This window comes from Prionailurus bengalensis, chromosome A2, assembly GCF_016509475.1.
Source record: "Prionailurus bengalensis isolate Pbe53 chromosome A2, Fcat_Pben_1.1_paternal_pri, whole genome shotgun sequence".
NCBI classification, from domain to species: Eukaryota; Metazoa; Chordata; class Mammalia; order Carnivora; family Felidae; genus Prionailurus; species Prionailurus bengalensis.
Window position 1 is genome coordinate 122533468 of NC_057348.1, and position 19103 is coordinate 122552570.

The following is a 19103-nucleotide window of genomic DNA, read 5'->3' on the forward strand; positions in this document are numbered from 1 at the left end:
TTACTGAAAAAGTACAAGCTATAAAACAACTTCTTATCCCATGGACTTGTCTGTACCCACATCTATACATCACATACATCTTTTGGATTTAATTGAGCTGAGAAGGCTCAACTATTAAAACCCTATTTTAAAATAGTGGTCACTGAATTCCCTTTGGATGACAGGTACATTTATGAATTGGAAAAAAAGTAATTTGCAGAAAGTAATGTGGAAAGGTGTACTTCTGGTGAATTCAACTTGATTGAAACAATATTATATGGTTCTATAACTACTGGCCCATGTGGAATTATTCAAACACTTTCCTTTTTACTGAAGACATCAATATTTTTTAAGAAGGGCAAAAGCCTCAGTACAAAGGATAGTTTTGTAACTAACGGAAAAGAAAAACAGACCATTGCATAAAGGAAGATTGCATACGAAGCTGCACAAACAAGAGTTTTTCTCGATGGAAACACAGTAAGGGGCATAGAGGTCAGGAGTGTAAAAAGCAGGCCACACAAATACCCCTGATCAAAGAGTTAATGAAGGTTTAAAAGAAAAGTGATAGACATGGAAGAGAAACAAAAGGGAGACAACATATGAATAACTGCTTTCCCTAAAAAAGAGAAATAAATAAATGGAAAAGGAAAGCATTCAAAGATTTAATCAATGTAACCTGAATCTATAGAGGAAAAGAACAGACCAGGTCCCAAGAAAAGCTATTACAAAACAATCATTATTGAAATATATCCCAGTTCTGTCAGTGGGCTTCAAAGGTAAAGAAATGATCCTTTAGGGCACATAAGCAAAAAGATACATCACCTAGACATGAAAATAATTACAGCAGGGCCTCCAACCCCTCCATAGCAATATGCACAGGTAGAACGTATTTGAGTGAAATCTAAAAAAGTCTTCAGGGAAAGAAAGCTTGATTCCACCCCTGGCCCACCACCCACCAAAAAAAAAAAAAAAAGAAAAAAAAAAAAAACGCAAGCAAACTATGGTCCACATATAATAGCAGTAGAAAAACTGGCAAGTATACAAAAATGTGTTGCATTCGTTCTTCTAAAAGAAACCACTTGAAGAACAACTTTGGCCAACCGATGGAAGATCAACCAGAGCTAAAGTACCAGCAGTGAGTAGAACCAAGACAAAAACAAACTAGAAAATTATGCTTTTGCCAGATATGTTTTCCACCTTTCCAAGTGGTATTGTTTAAGGTTTATCTTTTGTAAACAGCAGGTCGTACATGCCAGAGAATGCTCATTTAAAAACTCAGGACAATTTAGAAATATGATAGCCAACAAATAGCAATAAGGAGTTAATTATGTTATGAAAAAAAATGGGGAATGGTATTGGAAGGTAATGAATAAACACTGGCTTTCTTATCTGTTGTAGATGGGGGTAAGAATATATCATTTAAACTTGATACATAAAAAAACATAACTAAATTTAAATAATAAAAGACAGACTACAATAATTAAACCAGTTAATAAAGCCAGCTAAAAACAGGTGCTGGGGAAGAGGTGAGAGGAAAAGAAGTTTACTAATTTTTATAACAAGGAAGCAATAGATACTATCGAAATAAATAGAGAATGTAAAATTTTTTACTATCAAGTTAGCCACTGGAAAAACTGAAAATATGAAACTTCCAAGTCATCAGAAGAAGTAAATACATAACAAAGCAGACAGCATAGCCAATACAGTGAACTATTTAAGAAGAAACCATAAAAACAGAAAGCATAATGTAAAATGTCATGGCACCTAAGATCAAGTATTTCTGTCATCTCAATGGATGTTAATACAGCTGATTTCAAATAATAAAAGAAAAGAATCTTAGGTTGCCTCATAAAAAAACCTCAACTACGTACAGTGTTTATTTATTTTTAATGTTTATTTTTCAGAGAGACAGAGAGAGAGATGGAGTGTGAGCAGAAGAGAAGCAGAAGGAGAGAGACACAAAATTCGAAGCAGGCTCCAGGCTCTAAGCTGTCGAACCCACAAACTGCGAGATCATGACCTGAGCCGAACTCGGACACTTAACCAACTGAGCCAACCCAGAAGCCCCTATATACAGTGTTTAAAAGGCACATCCCAACCAAAGTGCTTCTGAAAGGTGGAACATAAAAATCTATGCAAAGACAGGGGTCATATTCTTAAAATGAGTCAAATTTGAATTCTAGGTAAAAGCATTAGATGAGATACAGAGGCAGGCTTTATAATGATAAGGGATACAGTAAATTATGATGGTCTAATAGTTATTAATATCCAAGAACCAAGTAACATAGAATCAACCTTCATACTACATAGAAAAAAAATAGAAACACTTGTCATCCTACAAAAGATCAAAAAAATTTTAATGATATATAAAATACCTAAATGACATAATTGATAAGGTAGGTGTGTACAGTATTCTTTGAATTTTATATCCTGCAAGAAGAAAATAAATATATTTTTCAAGGGGGCGCCTGGGTGGCGCAGTTGGTTAAGCGTCCGACTTCAGCCAGGTCACGATCTCGCGGTCCGTGAGTTCGAGCCCCGCGTCGGGCTCTGGGCTGATGGCTCAGAGCCTGGAGCCTGTTTCCGATTCTGTGTCTCCCTTTCTCTCTGCCCCTCCCCTGTTCATGCTCTGTCTCTCTCTGTCCCAAAAATAAATAAACGTTGAAAAAAAAAATTTTTTTAAAAATATATTTTTCAAGAGCAGTGAATACTCACAACACTGATTATACAGTAGGTGACAAATGATTCACAATAAAATCCAAACAACGAAAAATTTCTGTGATTTAATTTCAATAACCCACAAATAATTACAAAACTAGAAAGCAAAAGACCCTACCACTGGAAATTATATAAACAAACACTTCTATCAGAAGCAACTCTTGGGTAAAAGAAAAATCTACACCAAAATTCCAGAATATTTAGAAAGGAGTGATTGTAAACATACTGCATATATGAATCCGTAAGATTCATAAGAAAAAGACAAACTCCTATTAGTAATGTTAAACAGGCAGAATGTAAATAAGTGAATTAAGCATCCATCTCAGGAAGTTAACAAAAGAACAAAGTAAACTCAAGCAGAAGAAATGAATTAGTACAAATGAAAATCTCAATTAAGGTATTATAAAATAAAAAAGAAACAATAAAATAATCAAATGATTAGCTAATTTCATAGAGAAGAAAGGGCACACACTAATATATGAAATGAAAATTAAAAATGAGGAAATAGGGGCACTTAGGTGGCTCAGTCAGTTATGGATCCCATTCTTGATTTTGGCTCAGGTCACTATCTCACAGTTTGCAAGTTCGAGTTCGAGCCCTACATAGGGCTCTGCACTGACAATGCAGAGGATGCTTGGAATTCTCTGTCTCCCTCTCTCTCTGCTCCTCCCCCACTCACACATGTGCACTCTCTCTCTCTCTCTTCCCCTCTCTCTCCCTCTCTCTCTCTCAGTAAAATAAACTTTAAAAATTAAAAATTAAAAAAATTAAAATGGGGAAATATGGTGGCTCAGTCAGCTAAGCATCCAACTCTTGACTTTGGCTCAGGTCATGATCTCATACTTCATAGGATTGAGCCCCACATTGATGGAGCCTTGCTATCAGTGCAGAGCCTGCTTGAGATTCTGTCTCTCCATCTCTGCCCCTCTCCCACTCACACTTTTTCCCTCTCTCTCTCAAAATAAATAAATAAGCATTTAAAATAATAATAATAACAACAGGGAAATAACCACAGACATAGAAGATACTAAAAGAATTGTAGAGAACATTTGCAAAATATAAAAATAAACAACAATATAAATGAAATGAACCTCAAGACTTTTATAGCATGTATTTACCAAAAAGGCAAACTTATACTTCTTTAAAGTCAATATTTCATTGAGAAGCACCCTGAAGCAGTAGCTTAGATTTTGTAAAATATGGTTATAATACTTAAGATGTAACTTACTCTTTTAGCAAAGCATGGAAGGTCTGGTCTTTCAGTACTGAGGCTATGCCCTTATTTTGAATTATAACCCAACTTCCAAATGTAATACTTTCAAAGACTCCACAGTCCCATTGAGATTTCCCATTTGAACTGTCTGATTTAAAATCTATAGTTAAGAACTGAGGCAACATTTCTCCTACATGGGTTACTTACAATGGCTTATGGCATCTGGGTTAAAATATTAAGTCAATAAAAATAATTTACTGAATCATAATTACTAAAAAGTAGTTCCAGTCCAGTGAGCTAACATTCCATTCCCAATGGGCAAGAAATTCAATAAGGTTATTTTCACATTGCCTCTAGCACGTTTTCATTCAATTCAAACATATGTGTATGCAAACAAGGTTTCTTTTATGGGGAAAATGTGCACATGTTTAAGTAATTTCTCATATCCACTCACAATTAAAAGAAGGAATCATTTCATTACCTCAAACTTACATGAGTTACTATCACCGACCTTTGGCTACAAATTAAATACTCCTAGCCATTAGGGGTGTTATTACACAAGCAATATTAAAGAAAGCATATGATAATGGAGAGGGGGTATTTACAGAAAATCCTCTCACTAATATTAGGAAAAGAGCTTCTGGAAAAATGGTTCAAAATTAGCCCTTGATTAAGGATGAATTTGCAGAGTCATTCTTATATACATAAGGCCACACCTATACAGCTCTAGTTCCTCACATACCACTAGGTTCTCCGTGAGAACTAGTCTGAGAGACCAACCAATGCCTTTGCAAAGGGAAACAGCCAAATGCAGAACAGGGTACCTGCTGGTGTATTCACATAACAGCTGAGGGGTGCATGTGTATATGCATACCCTGATGTGAACTCCTAGACAGTATGAAGGAAGTGTAGAACATGTAATGCCAGAAGGACCCTAAGAAAACATCTGGTACAACCTTCCCCTAAATCCACTCCCCACTACCACGTCCTAAAACACAAATCTCAGATAAGTCCATTAGGAACTAGAAGAGTGATTTGATTAGTCCCACGAACCAGGTGGAATAGAAAAAAATAACGAAGAGTCATCTGGACTTCGTTGAATATGCTGTTAACTCTAGTCCCAGCTCATCACTCGATACTGTGTACAGTTTCAGAAGAAAACACACACACATACAGATGCCTTCTACAATTCTCCCATTCAAACCAGAATCCCAGAAGAAGAGTAATCATAGGAGTAATTTGCTTCCAAAAATTAAGTAACCAGTGAAAGACCCTATCTCTTGTCGGTTCATGGGACAAAGTTGAGACTGGCCTTCATAAATGTTCTGTGCAGTGTCAGAAGTCTCTGAGTCCATGACATGAACCACCCTTCATGAAGTAACAAGAACTGAATTAACTGTACTGATGTGAATTGGCTGTAATTCAGGCCCCACAGTCTGCATATGTCATCTTGCCTTCAACCTCAGGACCTCGTATGTCAAAGCAGATGTTTTAATGGCAGCTCTTCTAGAGAAGACATCAGTTTTTGGTACTATGCACTTATTCCCCTATTTCTCTACTTCTGTGTACCTTTTTTAAATTTAATATTATTTTTAAAAAATTTTTTAACATTTATTCATTTATGAGAGAGAGAGAGAGAGAGAGAGAGAGAGAGAGAATGAGCACAAGCAGGGTAGGGGCAGAGAAAGAAGGATACACAGAATTGAAGCAGGCTCCAGGCTCTGAGCTGTCAGCACAGAGCCCGATGCAGGGCTCGAACTCACAAGCTGTGAGATCATGACCTGAGCTGAAGTCGGACGCTTAACTGACTGAGCCATCCAGGCACCCCTTTTTAAATTTAATTTTAGGGGCGCCTGGGTGGCGCAGTCGGTTAAGCGTCCGACTTCAGCCAGGTCACGATCTCACGGTCCGTGAGTTCGAGCCCCGCGTCAGGCTCTGGGCTGATGGCTCAGAGCCTGGAGCCTGTTTCTGATTCTGTGTCTCCCTCTCTCTCTGCCCCTCCCCCGTTCATGCTCTGTCTCTCTCTGTCCCAAAAATAAATAAACGTTGAAAAAAAGAATTTAAATTTAATTTTAAAGTACTGCCTACTCACTAAAGACTCTGGCTACCCTTTTAGAAAACACAACCCTGTGTCTTAGGATGTAGTAAGTTTAAATATAATTGAAGCAGCAGCATCTAGTGATTTCCTGACCACAAATTGCCACACCTCACTTTGGAATTTGACAACATGGCTTATCTGCTCAAAAGAAACAACCCAACCAATTATAACAGCTAAATTATTATGAGTTAAAGATTAACATGTTAATCCTACAGGATAATGCAAAAGTAACTACCACTTGGTCAACCCATTAAAATAAACAGTAAAAAGGAAAGTAACCAGTTGACATTTTGACAAAAGACTGCCAAAAGCAAGTGCTTGTTTTTTTTTTTTTTTTCCAAACAGAAATGGATAGGACAGAAACACCATAATGTTCTGAGAATCAAAATTTAGGTAAGAGTCAGACATCACATGACCAAGAAACAAACAAAAAAAAAAAACAACAAAAAACCAAACAAACAAAAAGCTATGAAACCTTACTCCCCAAAGAAAATTACTGCAGTTCCCATAGTCTTATTATAGCATTGCTGAAATAGAAAATTCAGAAATATCTACTGATGACAGCCCTGAGGAGTAGCACAACAAGGTACCTGTCTGAAGAACTCCTCCAGGAGTGACATTGTCCAGCGATGATGGAGCTCCCATGCTTTTGCTGGATGGCTAATGTCTGCTGTGTGCAACATCAGGGATAATGCTTTCGGCTTTTCAATTCTGTCAACCCAAAGGACCCAAACACGTGAGGATCAAACTTTCAGAGTTTTTAAAAATCATTGCTTTGTTTTATCTCTTCTATTCTCCCATCTCAAACCCCACTTCAGCTGAACTGGGGGAAAGCATCATTTCATCCTGCAACTGAGCTGGTCATCAGCTGAGTCTCCATGTCTATTGAGCTGCACACCTCACATATAGACTCAAAAGTATCTCTGGAATGACCGCATCGTTCAAAAAGACAAGAACCCAAGAGTCACTCACTGCCTTTTGTGGCCTCTCCGCTGAGTGAATCTTTGATGATTTAGTTTCCCACGAAGAATTATTTTAAATTCTAACTGGAGCAAATTGTTACTGGTCCTATTATTTATTTCAAACCTGATGAAAATCTATCTGTGATATGTACAATTCTCATGCTCTTTCCTCCAAACATCCCCACTTTATGAGACTATTCAGTAACGTTCTCTGAAGAAGGTGCTCTTCAAAGATGCTACAACGTGGACAAGCACCTCTTCGGACACCCATAAAAACACATGAGGTCACAGGGGCACTCACGCTTCTGGCTGCTGCAGAGCAGTCTTCATTGCTTTGATTTGTTGGAAGTGACAGGACATATCCGTGGCCATCACCATCTCAATTACCAAGGTCCGAAACTCCCTTTCAGGGACACCCCGTGGAGAGAGAAGCATAGAAGTAAAAAAACAGAAAGCAAAAATTTGTTTATACTTTCTGCCACTTCTAGGCAAAACCAGTTAATTAGTTGTGACATTTCTAATCCACCTGAGCCTTTTAGGTGGGCTTTTTTTCTTTTTTTAATGGGGAATAAGTGAAGGGTAAGGATTAAGGAAATCATTTATTAGGGATATGACACATGGAATATACATATCATTCGGCATGGCTTATTTCACTGAACCTTTGCATAATGGCTAGCACAAAAATATTCGATAAACAGCTGACTGTTTAATTAAAATATAAGTACTATTTGCATCACCGTAGATTCAGAACTCTGTAAGGATTCAAATAGTTTTGCCTCTGATGGCACCTGGGTGGCTCAGTTGGTTAAACATAGGACTTTTGATTTCGGCTCAGGTCATGATCTCACAGTTCGTGAGTTTGAGCTCTGTGTCCAGCTCTGTGCTGACAGTGCAGAGCCTGCTTGGGATTCTCTCTCTCTCTCTCTCTCTCTCTCTCTCTCTGCTCCTCCCCATTTGCTCTCTCTCTCAAAGTAAATAAACTTTAAATAAAATAAATGGTTTGGCCTCTAATCTTTGAAACACCTGACCTACATTTACATGACTTGCAGGGTTGCCATATACATCACAAAGTGTGCTAAGCATTTTAAATGGGTTATATCCTTTGTCATAACATTAACCAAAGCAAGAGATAAATTTTATTACCTATTTTCTAGAAAATAAATTTTACAACAGTGTGAAGGGGTTAAGTAACTTCCTAAATGTCATATAGCTAGTAGCCATGTCCATATTCAAACTCAGGTGTGCCTAAATTCATTCAAAGACACATAATGTCATTTAGGCACTAGAATTAGTTATCCGCGATTTTTTTGAGCGTCAAAATAATTTTCTTAGGAAGTTTTGAAAGTTTTAAAGAAAACTTCAAATCAAATAGAAAGTAAAAAACATATTTTAAATAAAAAACTCAGATTTTAAGAAGCTAAGATTTATTCCTAGATATCTTAATTAGTTTTGGTGCAATTGTAAATGGGATCAATTCCTTGATTTTTTGTTCTGCTGCTTCATTATTGATATACAGAAATGCAACTGATTTCTATATATTGATTTTATATCCTGTGACTTTACTGAATTTGCTGAATTGCACTGCTAGGTATTTACCCAAAGGGTACAAAAATATAGATTTGTAGGGGTACAGGTACCCCAATGTTTATAGCCTCATTGTTAATAATAGCCAAACTATGGAAAGAGTCCAAATGTCCACTGATTGATGAATGGATAAAGATGTGGTGTGTGTGTGTGGGTATGTGTGTGTGTGTGTGTGGGGGGGGGTGTGTGTGTGTATACTGATATCAATGTAGATAGATAGATATAGATATTACTCAGCCATCAAAAGGAATGAAGTCTTGCTATTTGCAGTGACGTGGATAGAGCTAGAGTGTATTATGCTAAGTGAAATAAGTCAGAAAAAGACAAATACCACATGATTTCACTCATATGTGGAATTTAAGAAACATATAGGAAGGGGGAAAAAGAGAGAGAAACAAACCATAAGAGACTCTTTACAACAGAGAACAAACTGAGGGTTGATGGAGGGAAGTGGGTGGGGGATGGGCTAAATGGGTGATGGGTATTAAGGAGGGTACTTGTGTTGAGCACTGGGTGTTATATGCAAGTGATGAATCACTGAATTCTACTCCCAGGGTGGGGAGGGAGGGCAGGGGCAGAAGATAAAGGCAACACAAGTTTCCTAAGGTAACAAACAGCAAGTATTTCCAAAGTACCTATAATATATTTGAATATTTGTGTTAAGCAAAAGACAGACGGGGGGGGGGGGGAGAGAGAGAAAGAGAAGAGAGAGAGCAAAGGGAGGGAGGTGAGCGGTGGGGGGAAGCAGAAGAAAGGGTGCCATAAACATTTCAAATGGTATTATTTCTCCAAAAGCAGCATATTTCATCTCTCCTCACGGTTCCTTTCTTGGCCTCCAAATCTCTCTCCTGCCTCATCCTTACCTCCAGTCGTCCTTTGAGAGATTGATCAAAATATTCATTTCCTCATCCTCTTGCAGAAGGCGGTAAGCTGCACTTAAATGGTGATTTTCTAATACGGACCTATCGTTGTACAGAATAGCAGGGTCAGACCTGAACAGAAAGCCAAGAAAATAATTTAGGATGTTAAACGGTTGAGATTTTTCAGGTAACTCTCTCAAGCTAGAATGCATCGTCTTTTTTCCAAATGTAATAATTATCTTTGCCCCATGCCATTTATATCAACCAAAAAGCTAAAACCAAACACTACAAATTATCAATAGATATATGTAGGGTATTTTAATGTCAATATGTGAATGTGAAATATGTGATATCCAACCTGAGAATTCTCTGAAAACTATTCTATAACCAGATCTCAATGATCTCTACTAGTAGCAAAGGTGATTTCATAAAACATGGGTCAACTCAAACTTCCTTGTATCTTCTGGAATAACATTAATTTTTAAAAATTTTATTCAATGAAAGTATTTATTATCATTATAATTCTCTTAACACATACCACTTGATAGGTACAGTGTGCCAAGTTCCTCTGGTAGTGCCTTGATCTTAAAACTTGCCGTGTTAAAGTCATACGTGTAAAATTGAGAGTAAAGATGATAAGAATTATATGACAGTTTTTAGTCACTTTCTTACAGACCATTGCACCAAACACAGAGCTGTGTGTTTACTATTTCAATATCTTCAGTTTAATGAAATCTTAGATTATTACAGGTTATTTGTTGCTCATCAAGGACGCTAAGTCTCAGTGATCTAAAGTGACTTCACAGAACCCCATAGTACCTAAGTGTCAGGGTTGGGATAAAGGCAAGGTCTTCTGAAAATTCAGCCACTGCTCCCCACAATAACTGCTGACTGTCATTGGCCACACTTTGGGATATATCTAGCATACCTTTAAAGTGTTAGGTGTTAGGCTTAACATACCATCAAAGGACAAAGAACCAGGTCACAGATTTAGTTTTCTGTGCAGGGATCACACGGGCTGAGATGCTTTGAACAAAGTTCTATTAAAGAAGCCAATGTTTAAATTCTATTCTAAACGAAGCATACCTGAACCCACTGGAATATCCCCACGCCTATGGAGATAACACAAAACATACAAATGTCGTGGTGAAAGGTCTGGTCTTATATCTTTTAAGTCAGGCTCTAACTGACGTATATTTTGTAACATTAAGCTCATGTCCAGCTGCTGTAATTAAGCCATTTCCTCTGAGTTGGGATTGGTTTTGACATTGGTCTCCAGCAAAGACCCATGTACAGTCCACCCACCTCTCTTCCTTCAGCAAGTGCTATTCACCACAGCCTCTGTCCTCAGAGCAAAGGCTCCACTCATAGACATCCACTAAGCAGAGCTGCTCTGAGGAATTCCCTATATTTAAAGACCTTGCAAGTGAACCACAAAAGGCTGCTTCCCAGTAGCTGAGGCTCCTCTATGTGAAGAAGCAGGAGGTAGACAATGAAGCTAATGGCTTAAGTCCCTTTGTCTGCTGCTATCTATTGCAATTCCCCTTCTGAACAGAGATCAGACAGTACTGTCTTCTGTTGTGTACCCCATAATTAAGTGTAGGGTTCATTAAATACATGTCAATTGATTTAATGAACACAATCCTATCTAGAGTGTGCACCTGCTTTTTCAAGTGAAACAGCAAGTATTTAGTTGGTTTAAATTCTCATCTCTCCCTGCTACGTTCTTCCTCTTAGCCATGCCATCTTTCCCCAAATTCTAGCTTCTTTTGGTTACTATGCCAAGACCCTATTAACCCTACTGTCAGAGTTCCATATAATTGTCTTAAGAGAAGGTAAGCTCTTGGGCCAGGACAGGACAGATAAGGTTTCATCCTAAATGGAAAAGACAATTGACTGGGACTGCTTGCCTGGAATTCTGTGCTGAGAGCAATATTAAGGAAAAATGTGAAGCTTCATTTAAAAAAAAAAAGTTAGCAATATCTGTTATAGTAAAGAGGTTCAGAGTGGAGCACTTGGACCCATATTTAATACTCCCCACAGAGGTTCATTACAGTGGGTACATAGGTTGTCTATAGTAAGGAGGTCTACATGAGACAACCTAGCTCCCCAGGCCTTATGTGAGGGAGCAATGCAAGCACTCAACAGAGCAGGGATAAAATCAAGAAGGATAAGAAGAGCCTCCCCAGAATCCCGGAGATCATAGGGCAAGAAGGCTCAGGTATTGTTCACGTCAACAGAAACACCCCAAGCCTGGCCCACGCTTGCTGATTTAGTCTACTTGGCATCTTCACCTTTATGTGAACTGTTCTACCGCCTAGTAGAAATAGTATGCATAGTCCCTGTATAAGTAAACAAATAGCTAGCATCAGAATAGAGAAGAAAAGGATATCCATATTTGATGTGAATAAAATATGAGAATTGGGAGCAGATGGCTTCTCAAATTCTAAATCTTGGTCAAAGTTGACCAGGCTGATATCTTGTTGAAAAGTTGATTTTTTCAGAAACGCAAGGTAGAGCAACCATGCAAAAGAAAGGTGACTAACACCTTTCTGACTTCTCAATCTCGGTCCCTGCCCCCTCCTGCCTCTTCTCCAAATATTCAACATCCTCACCGGGTCTGAATGTGGAAATTGTTGGTGGTTCCGGTGTGCTCATAGTCATGGATGGCAGCTGAGAAGATTATAGCAAAGATCTCCAGCTCCGTCAGCCAGTTCTGAAAGGGAGATTACAGGGCAATCAGATAATCTGTCTCTTTCTCAGACAGAGTCTTCAGCTTGCTGACAACACACCCACATCGCTGTCTTTCCGCCCTGCAGCTGGCAAGCTGTTGCCAAACACACGTTTCCTGACAGACAGAATTTTTTTTTTTCCTGCGAGGAGACTGGGGGACATGTGATTTGAGAGCAGCATGCCCAGCAAGGTTAAAAGAAAAAAGCCAACGAGTAGTTTTATTATTTTTTTTTCCAGGAAGCAAAAAACAACAAACATGAAGACTTTAAAAGCCCTCATTGTATTCTTCCCCAGATTCCACATAAAGTTTCTGGGTAGACACAGAAAAAAATGTATTAAAAATTTCAATGCAATACCAAGAACACACAGAGAACACACAGAAAACCTGATGTCTCTCCACTAGAAAGTGGGTAGGTAGACAGATGGAAAGGTAACACCTGGCCTTCTACCTTATGCGCGCTGATCTTTGAGAAGACCTCTCCCCATCCACGCCACCAAAACTGGCTGTAATCCAAGGTTCTCAGAGCGTGTTCTCTGGACCATCAGGGGTAGCATCACCTGTCAGCTTGTTACAAATACAAATCCTACCCCCATCACCCCAAACCAGAAACTCTGGATTTTACCACCAATCTGTGTTTTACCATGCAATCCGGACAATTCTGATGTATACTAGAATTTGATAGCCACTGCATATTTGAAGCTGTCTTAACTGACTTCCATTTCAATAACTTGAGATTCACTGATGCTTCCCATCCATTCTGTAAACCATACTGCCCAATGCCCATATGACAGAACATCCATGACTGCTAGCCCAAACTTTGGGACCCTCAGCTCACTTTTGTTACTAGTTGAATCAATACAAGTTTCAGTGTGGTTTATTCCAAGCCCTGTTTTGACAAGTTGCACTTGTTATTATGATTACATAATTAAATATGATATAAAACCAATAAAATAGGAACACAAAAATGTAACTGTTTACCTATCGTACCTAAATTCAATGATTTAGACAGTGTGGCAAGTGTGAGACAGAAGGAAACAACTGTAAAAATTTAGAGGGATTCTGCCCTGAGTTTGTTTCATGAGTATCTTTAAGTTCCCATTTCCCTTTGAAGAAATGAAACTAGAAATTTTAGATAGGAGCAGGGTTAAAGCAAGACAAATATGAGTATCCACATCAGCAGAATTCAGAAAGGAGCCAGGAGTCAGAATTAAAGATTAGTGAACACAATATATTTACTTGATTTAAGTTAGTACAAAATGATTAAAAATTAACACATACATTTTCATAATTCCCACCTCAACTGGTTTTTCTTCCTAATTAACTACTAATTTTGATACTCATCTTGAAAACTTCTTGAGAATTATTACCTTCTTTGTGGATAACTGAGGGTAAAATAAATAAACTACAGACAACTTATGGGGGAAAAAAGACCCCACGGTTTGTAAAAGAATAAGCATAGAGATACTCAGGGGAAAAAAAAATGCTACACTTTTGCAAATGATTTCTAGCAGAATTCAGCATGAAATGTCAGGAAACTTTCTGGCATCTTTGATAGATTACACTTCAAAAATACAAGCTAGAGTGCCTGGGTGGCTCAGTCCATTGAGTCCATCTGACTCTTGATTTAGGCTCAGGTCACGATCTCATGGTTCATGAGTTTGAGCCCCACACTATCAGAGTTGAGCCTTCTTGGGGTTCTCTCTCCCTCCCTGTCTCTCTGCCCTGACCCTCCCCCATTTATGTTCTTGTACTTTCTCTCTCAAAATAAATAAAGTTAAAAAAAAAATACAAACTGATCTACAGGGAGCAGAAAGACATAAACACAGACTAAGATGAAAAACCAAGAAAATGAAATTAACATTTAAGATAAGTAAGAACTTCAAGTGAACTGAAGTTGCAGTGCCCTCCCTGAAAGCAGTGAGGGGCATTTTCATCGGGCCTAGTGCCTACAGGGGCTCACTTTACATCAGGCAGCATTCTAGGTGCTTCACATACAGAAACTCATGCCATACACACAACTCCGTAAGGTAGGTACTGTTGTTGCCTCCATTTTCTAGATGAGAAAACTGAAGCTGGGACAGGTTCGATGACTTACCCAAGGTCACACAGCTAGCCATGTGAAGACCCACATACTAGGTCTCCAGAATTCCCACTGAATCTCTGTCACATTTCCTTTGGGTCATTGTTCCTGTGTTTACTCAGTTTTACATAAAATTATATAGGTATAATTTTATATTACACATGCTCTTGCTACTTTCCATACATATATATTTTTTTATTTTGGCAATGTCTTTCTTTTCTTCACCAACACCCTGTCCCCACTCGATGGCCTTCACTGTCTCTACCCGTCTCATTCCCCAGTGTATCTCTTTCTCCAAACTCATGCAAAGTTAACATTTTATTTTAATTAAGTTTGTTTATTTATTTTGAGAGAGAAAGAGAGCATGTGAGCAGCATAGGAGCAGAGAGAGAGAGGGAGAGAGAGAATTCCAAGCAGGCTCCATGCTGTCGGTGCAAAGCCCAACATGGGGTTTGATCCTAATCATGACCTGAGCCAATACCAAGAGTTGCATACTTAACCAACTGAGCCAGCCAGGTGCCCCCCAAAAGTTAACATTTTAAAATAAGATTATGAGGCTATCTTGGAGCCTGTCAAGCCCTGCTTGGAACAGAGCTTCTAAAATGACAAGTATGTCTGGAACACTGTAGTCCAAGGCTATTCCTATCGGCTATAAGCAGGGTCCCTGGAAGCACACAGCTCTTCTTAAAACAGAAAATATTTACACTAGAGGTGAAACTGAATTCTCTCTAGGCAGGAGAGTGTTCGTGTGTACAAAGAAAAGGTGACCCCTGGTGGCACACCCAACAAAACCAGAGTATCTGAGGAAAGGTAATTCATGCTCATGGAAACAGTGGCATGATTCAGGCCAAATTCCAAAGCAACCTTCCTGGTAGGGCCATTGGACACAAACCCATGTGATGTTTTACCCCTCAAGGATTTAAACTCATGGGAAAACAAATATAAGTGTAGGGTTTTTTTCCTATTGTTAAATAAATAAATCAATAAGTCAATCAATAAAAAGATTATGACTGGGAGACAGTATACCATCTAAACAAATCTGAATCACAGAGCATCAGCCCAGACAGTAGGCGTCTAAATAACTACATAATTATGGTTCTATTACAAATATCAGTGTAACTTCTCCCCTTTGCCCAAATACACTAACAAGATCCTATCTTACTTCTAATAAACCAAAACCAGCAAATGATTTAAATAAGCAAACAACAACAACAAAAAATAAGACCATACCCTTTAAAAGTCATTTTAACACCCTTGCTTTTCAAAACACCCTGTGGATGCTTAGAAATCAGTTCTGTTTCTTGAAGCTAAGAAGGACAGATGGTATCTGGCACAAAAGGAAGGAAGGAAGGATACAGGAAGAAAGGAACAGAGGAAGGGAGGGAAAAGAGAAAAAAAGGAAAAGAGAAAGGGAAGGGGAGGGAAGGAAAGGAAAGAGAGAAGAGAGAAGAGAAAAAAAAAGAAAAGAAAGGAAGAGAAAAGAAAAGAAAAGAAAAGAAAAGAAAAGAAAAGAAAAGAAAAGAAAAGAAAAGAAAAAAAAAGAAAAAAGAGTGAGAAACAGCTTCACAGATGGACCTTGAAGATTGGACAGAACAAGAAATGGAAGAGGGCATTTTCAGAAGAATGAAGAAATGAGCCAGTCCCAGCATCAAAAGCTGATTCATCATGAGTAAGGAAATGATTCCCTTTAGAGGAGTGGGAGTTCGGGCTACTTAGAGCCCTGGCACTAGAAGCCAGAGTGAGGAACACAAACCAGATTCAACAGGCAATGAAGTTTACATGCAAGAGGGTAACACGGTCAGCATGCCAGTGAGGGGGAGAAATAAGAACAGTACTTCTGCATGGCAAAGTCCTTATAGGATGCAGAGATAGTATGAAGGTAGAATTCATTGCTAACTCATAGCAGTCAACTGACTGCAAGTGGGCAGAAGAGGTTGTAGTCAAGGATAAGAGTGAATTAAAGATGGTCCTAATATTACTAGCTAAGTGACAAAAATACAAAACAAAACAAAATAATGGGTAGTATTAGATAGCATCATTAATAGAGACAAAGAAGGTGGAAGAAGTTATTTTGAGGGAAATTAGGCTTCATATTTTTTTAAGTTCACTTATTTATTTTGAGAGACAGAAGAGAGTACAAGCACACAAGTGGGGAAGGGATAGAGAGAAAGGGAGAGAGAATTCCAAGCAGGCTCCATGGTGTCAGTGCAGAGCCCAACGCAGGGCTCGATCCAACAAACCGTTGAGATCATAACCTGAGCTAAAATCAAGAGTCAGATGCTTGACTGAGCCACCCAGGAGCCCCTGGCCTCCGTATTTTAATATGGTCCAGATCTTCTTGCCTTTTCCAAGTTAATTAGTGTGAACCCAGAAGTTTTTATGACAACCCAAAAGTAAGAAATTTAAGTCCCACATGAATTGTCTTCTAGAGTTATCAAACTGTGACAAGGGACAAGCCACAGATCCTATCAGCATCTCCCTATCTATAAAATATGAGTGTCACAACTAATTCAATAACAGGGATGCCGTGACAACTGGTAGCAGTGGACTTCGAATTCTGTAGTGCATGACTCAGGAAGCAAGCACCGTATGTGTGGGCATGCGGGCAGGTGGAGGGCAGTGGACACCTCAAGGAAAACGACATGGGCAAAACTGCTAGAGGGGACATTATTAGCAAGTTATGGCTTTGATATGGGAATGACAGTTTCTCTGTAATGTTTCCACCCCTATATTAGTTTTCTATTGCTACCTTAAATTACCACAAACTTAAGGCTCAAAGAACACCTCCCAGTTATTGGTCAACAGTTCTTCTGTAGGTCAGAAGCAGCATAGTGTGGCTGGATTTTCCAGTGAGAATCTCAAATGGCTGAAATCAAGGTGTTGGCAGGGCTGTGTACTTTTCTGGAAGCTCTGTGGAAAACTCTGTTTCCAGGTACATTCAGAGCATTGGCAGAATTCGTTTCCTTCTTGTGCTTTCCACTCGGCCCCCTCCATCTTCAAGCTAGCAACGGCTTGTGGAGTCCTCACACTTCCTCTGCCACCTCTTGACTTTCAAGGACCCACATGTACATTGGGCCCTCCTGGAGAATCCGAGCTCATCCCCTACTTCATGGAACCCTGATGGAACCTTCACTGTATTCATGTTTTGGCATCAAAGGTACCATTAGTGTTGCAGCAGAGGGCAAATCATGGGGGCAAAAATTCTGTTGACCACAAAGACTAATAAAATTATTTAGCACTCTTTAACCATTTATATGTGCTTAGTGTTTCCTTTATATGATGACAAAATATATGATCAAAAGTACAAGATATACAGCTTCTCCCTTCTAAAAAAAAATAAGCAAAAGGAAAATTAATGGCACTTGCCTGACAAAAGCAATGAAAGGGGCCAAGGGATGGCTTTGCAGTTTGGAATCTTTTCTTAAATCAAACCTAAATCAAACTTTGGAGCTCGGAGTCTAATTCATATTTATTCAATCAACAACTCTTCAGTCTACTTCTGTTCAAGGATTTTTCTCTTAAAAGTAGGCAAAATAATTCTGAAAGGATTCAAGCATCTCCTCAGAATCTAAGTTAAGCAATAATGAGTAATATAAACAGATTACAGTGAGTAATACTGTTGATGTTGAAGCCCAGACATCACTTTATCAATAGGATGTTTTGATTCCCTACGTGTCTTACAGTTTATAAAACTGAAATGATTTAAAGCGTTTTCCCCCTCTTGGTTTGTAATGAAAGGTTAGAGTAACAATATGCTCTCCATTCATCAGAATGCTCCCCACTGTTTTTGTAAGCTTGCAATGAAAGAAATTTGTTTTGAGCTGCATTTCCAAGAGAGTGTGGGCGGGAAGTAGTTTCTATATTTAAGAATGATTCTGAATATGGCCTGAATTGATAATGAAAATTCAATGGCAAACGAGCTCATTTAAGAACAGTATGCAACACATCATGATCATTGGCTGCTAGGATATAACATTCATGTTAATGATAACTTGCATTAGCATAAATACTTGGAGTTTTTCTCGAGGGCTAAAAAAGCTACGTATGATTCACCTTTATATCTCCATTGTACACCGTACACAGAAAGTACCGACTAAATATATGTTGAATAGATGCATCCAAAGTACGTTTTTACATCCATTTTGATCCTCACCACAATACTTTCAGGGATCACATGAGGACACTGAGGTGTAAGAATATCAGGGGCTTATTTTTTTATGTTTCTATTTTGGCCACAGGTATTATAGAAGTATAGCTAAATACATAAATGCATGGTGTTAGAAGTCAATCCTGGGACCAAATCATGGCTCTGCTACTCTATTTGTTTGCTTGGGCTGCCATAACAAAATGGCCACCGACTAGGCAGCTTAAACAAGAGAAATGTATTTTTTCAGTTCTAGAGGCTAGAAGTCCAAGATCAAGGCATTGGCAGGGTTGGTTTGTGGTGAGAGCCCTCTTCTCAGGTTGCAGATGGCCACTTTTGTGTTGTGATCTCACATGGCCTTTCCTATGCACACATGCATGTCTACAATCTTAATCTCCTCTTTGTATAAGGACAACAGTCATATTGGCCCACCTATGTGACCTAAATTATGTCTTTAAAGATCTTGTCTCCAAATATAGTCACATTCTGAAGCACTGGAGATTAGGACTTTCAACAATATAAACTGGGGAGTGGAGGGTGGGGGGAGACCAAAGTCTGCCTATGACAGAGACTTTATAACAGGGCAATCGTAACTCTGTGAATAGGTTTCCTCCTACTTTCTACTGAATTTGTATCTTTTCTTGTTGATTCCTTTCTATAACCTGGATCTTAATCCTTGCTCTCTCTATATTTTCCTTACACCACTATGATGATTCTTTTTACCCTACAGG

General features: G+C 38.6%; 1 protein-coding gene across 4 annotated transcripts in view; it reads right to left on the reverse strand.

Moving 5' to 3' along the window:
- PDE1C (phosphodiesterase 1C) overlaps window positions 1-19103 on the reverse strand; it is a 507283-nt gene that overhangs the window by 74357 nt on the left and 413823 nt on the right. For all 4 annotated transcript variants that reach the window (XM_043589209.1, XM_043589211.1, XM_043589210.1 and 1 more), the window contains 4 exons: window positions 12030-12130; window positions 9418-9546; window positions 7272-7373; window positions 6599-6719 (listed from right to left, as the gene is read on the reverse strand). In XM_043589209.1, coding sequence (XP_043445144.1) covers window positions 6599-6719; window positions 7272-7373; window positions 9418-9546; window positions 12030-12130 — 453 coding nt within the window. The remainder of the gene's footprint in view (window positions 1-6598; window positions 6720-7271; window positions 7374-9417; window positions 9547-12029; window positions 12131-19103) is intronic.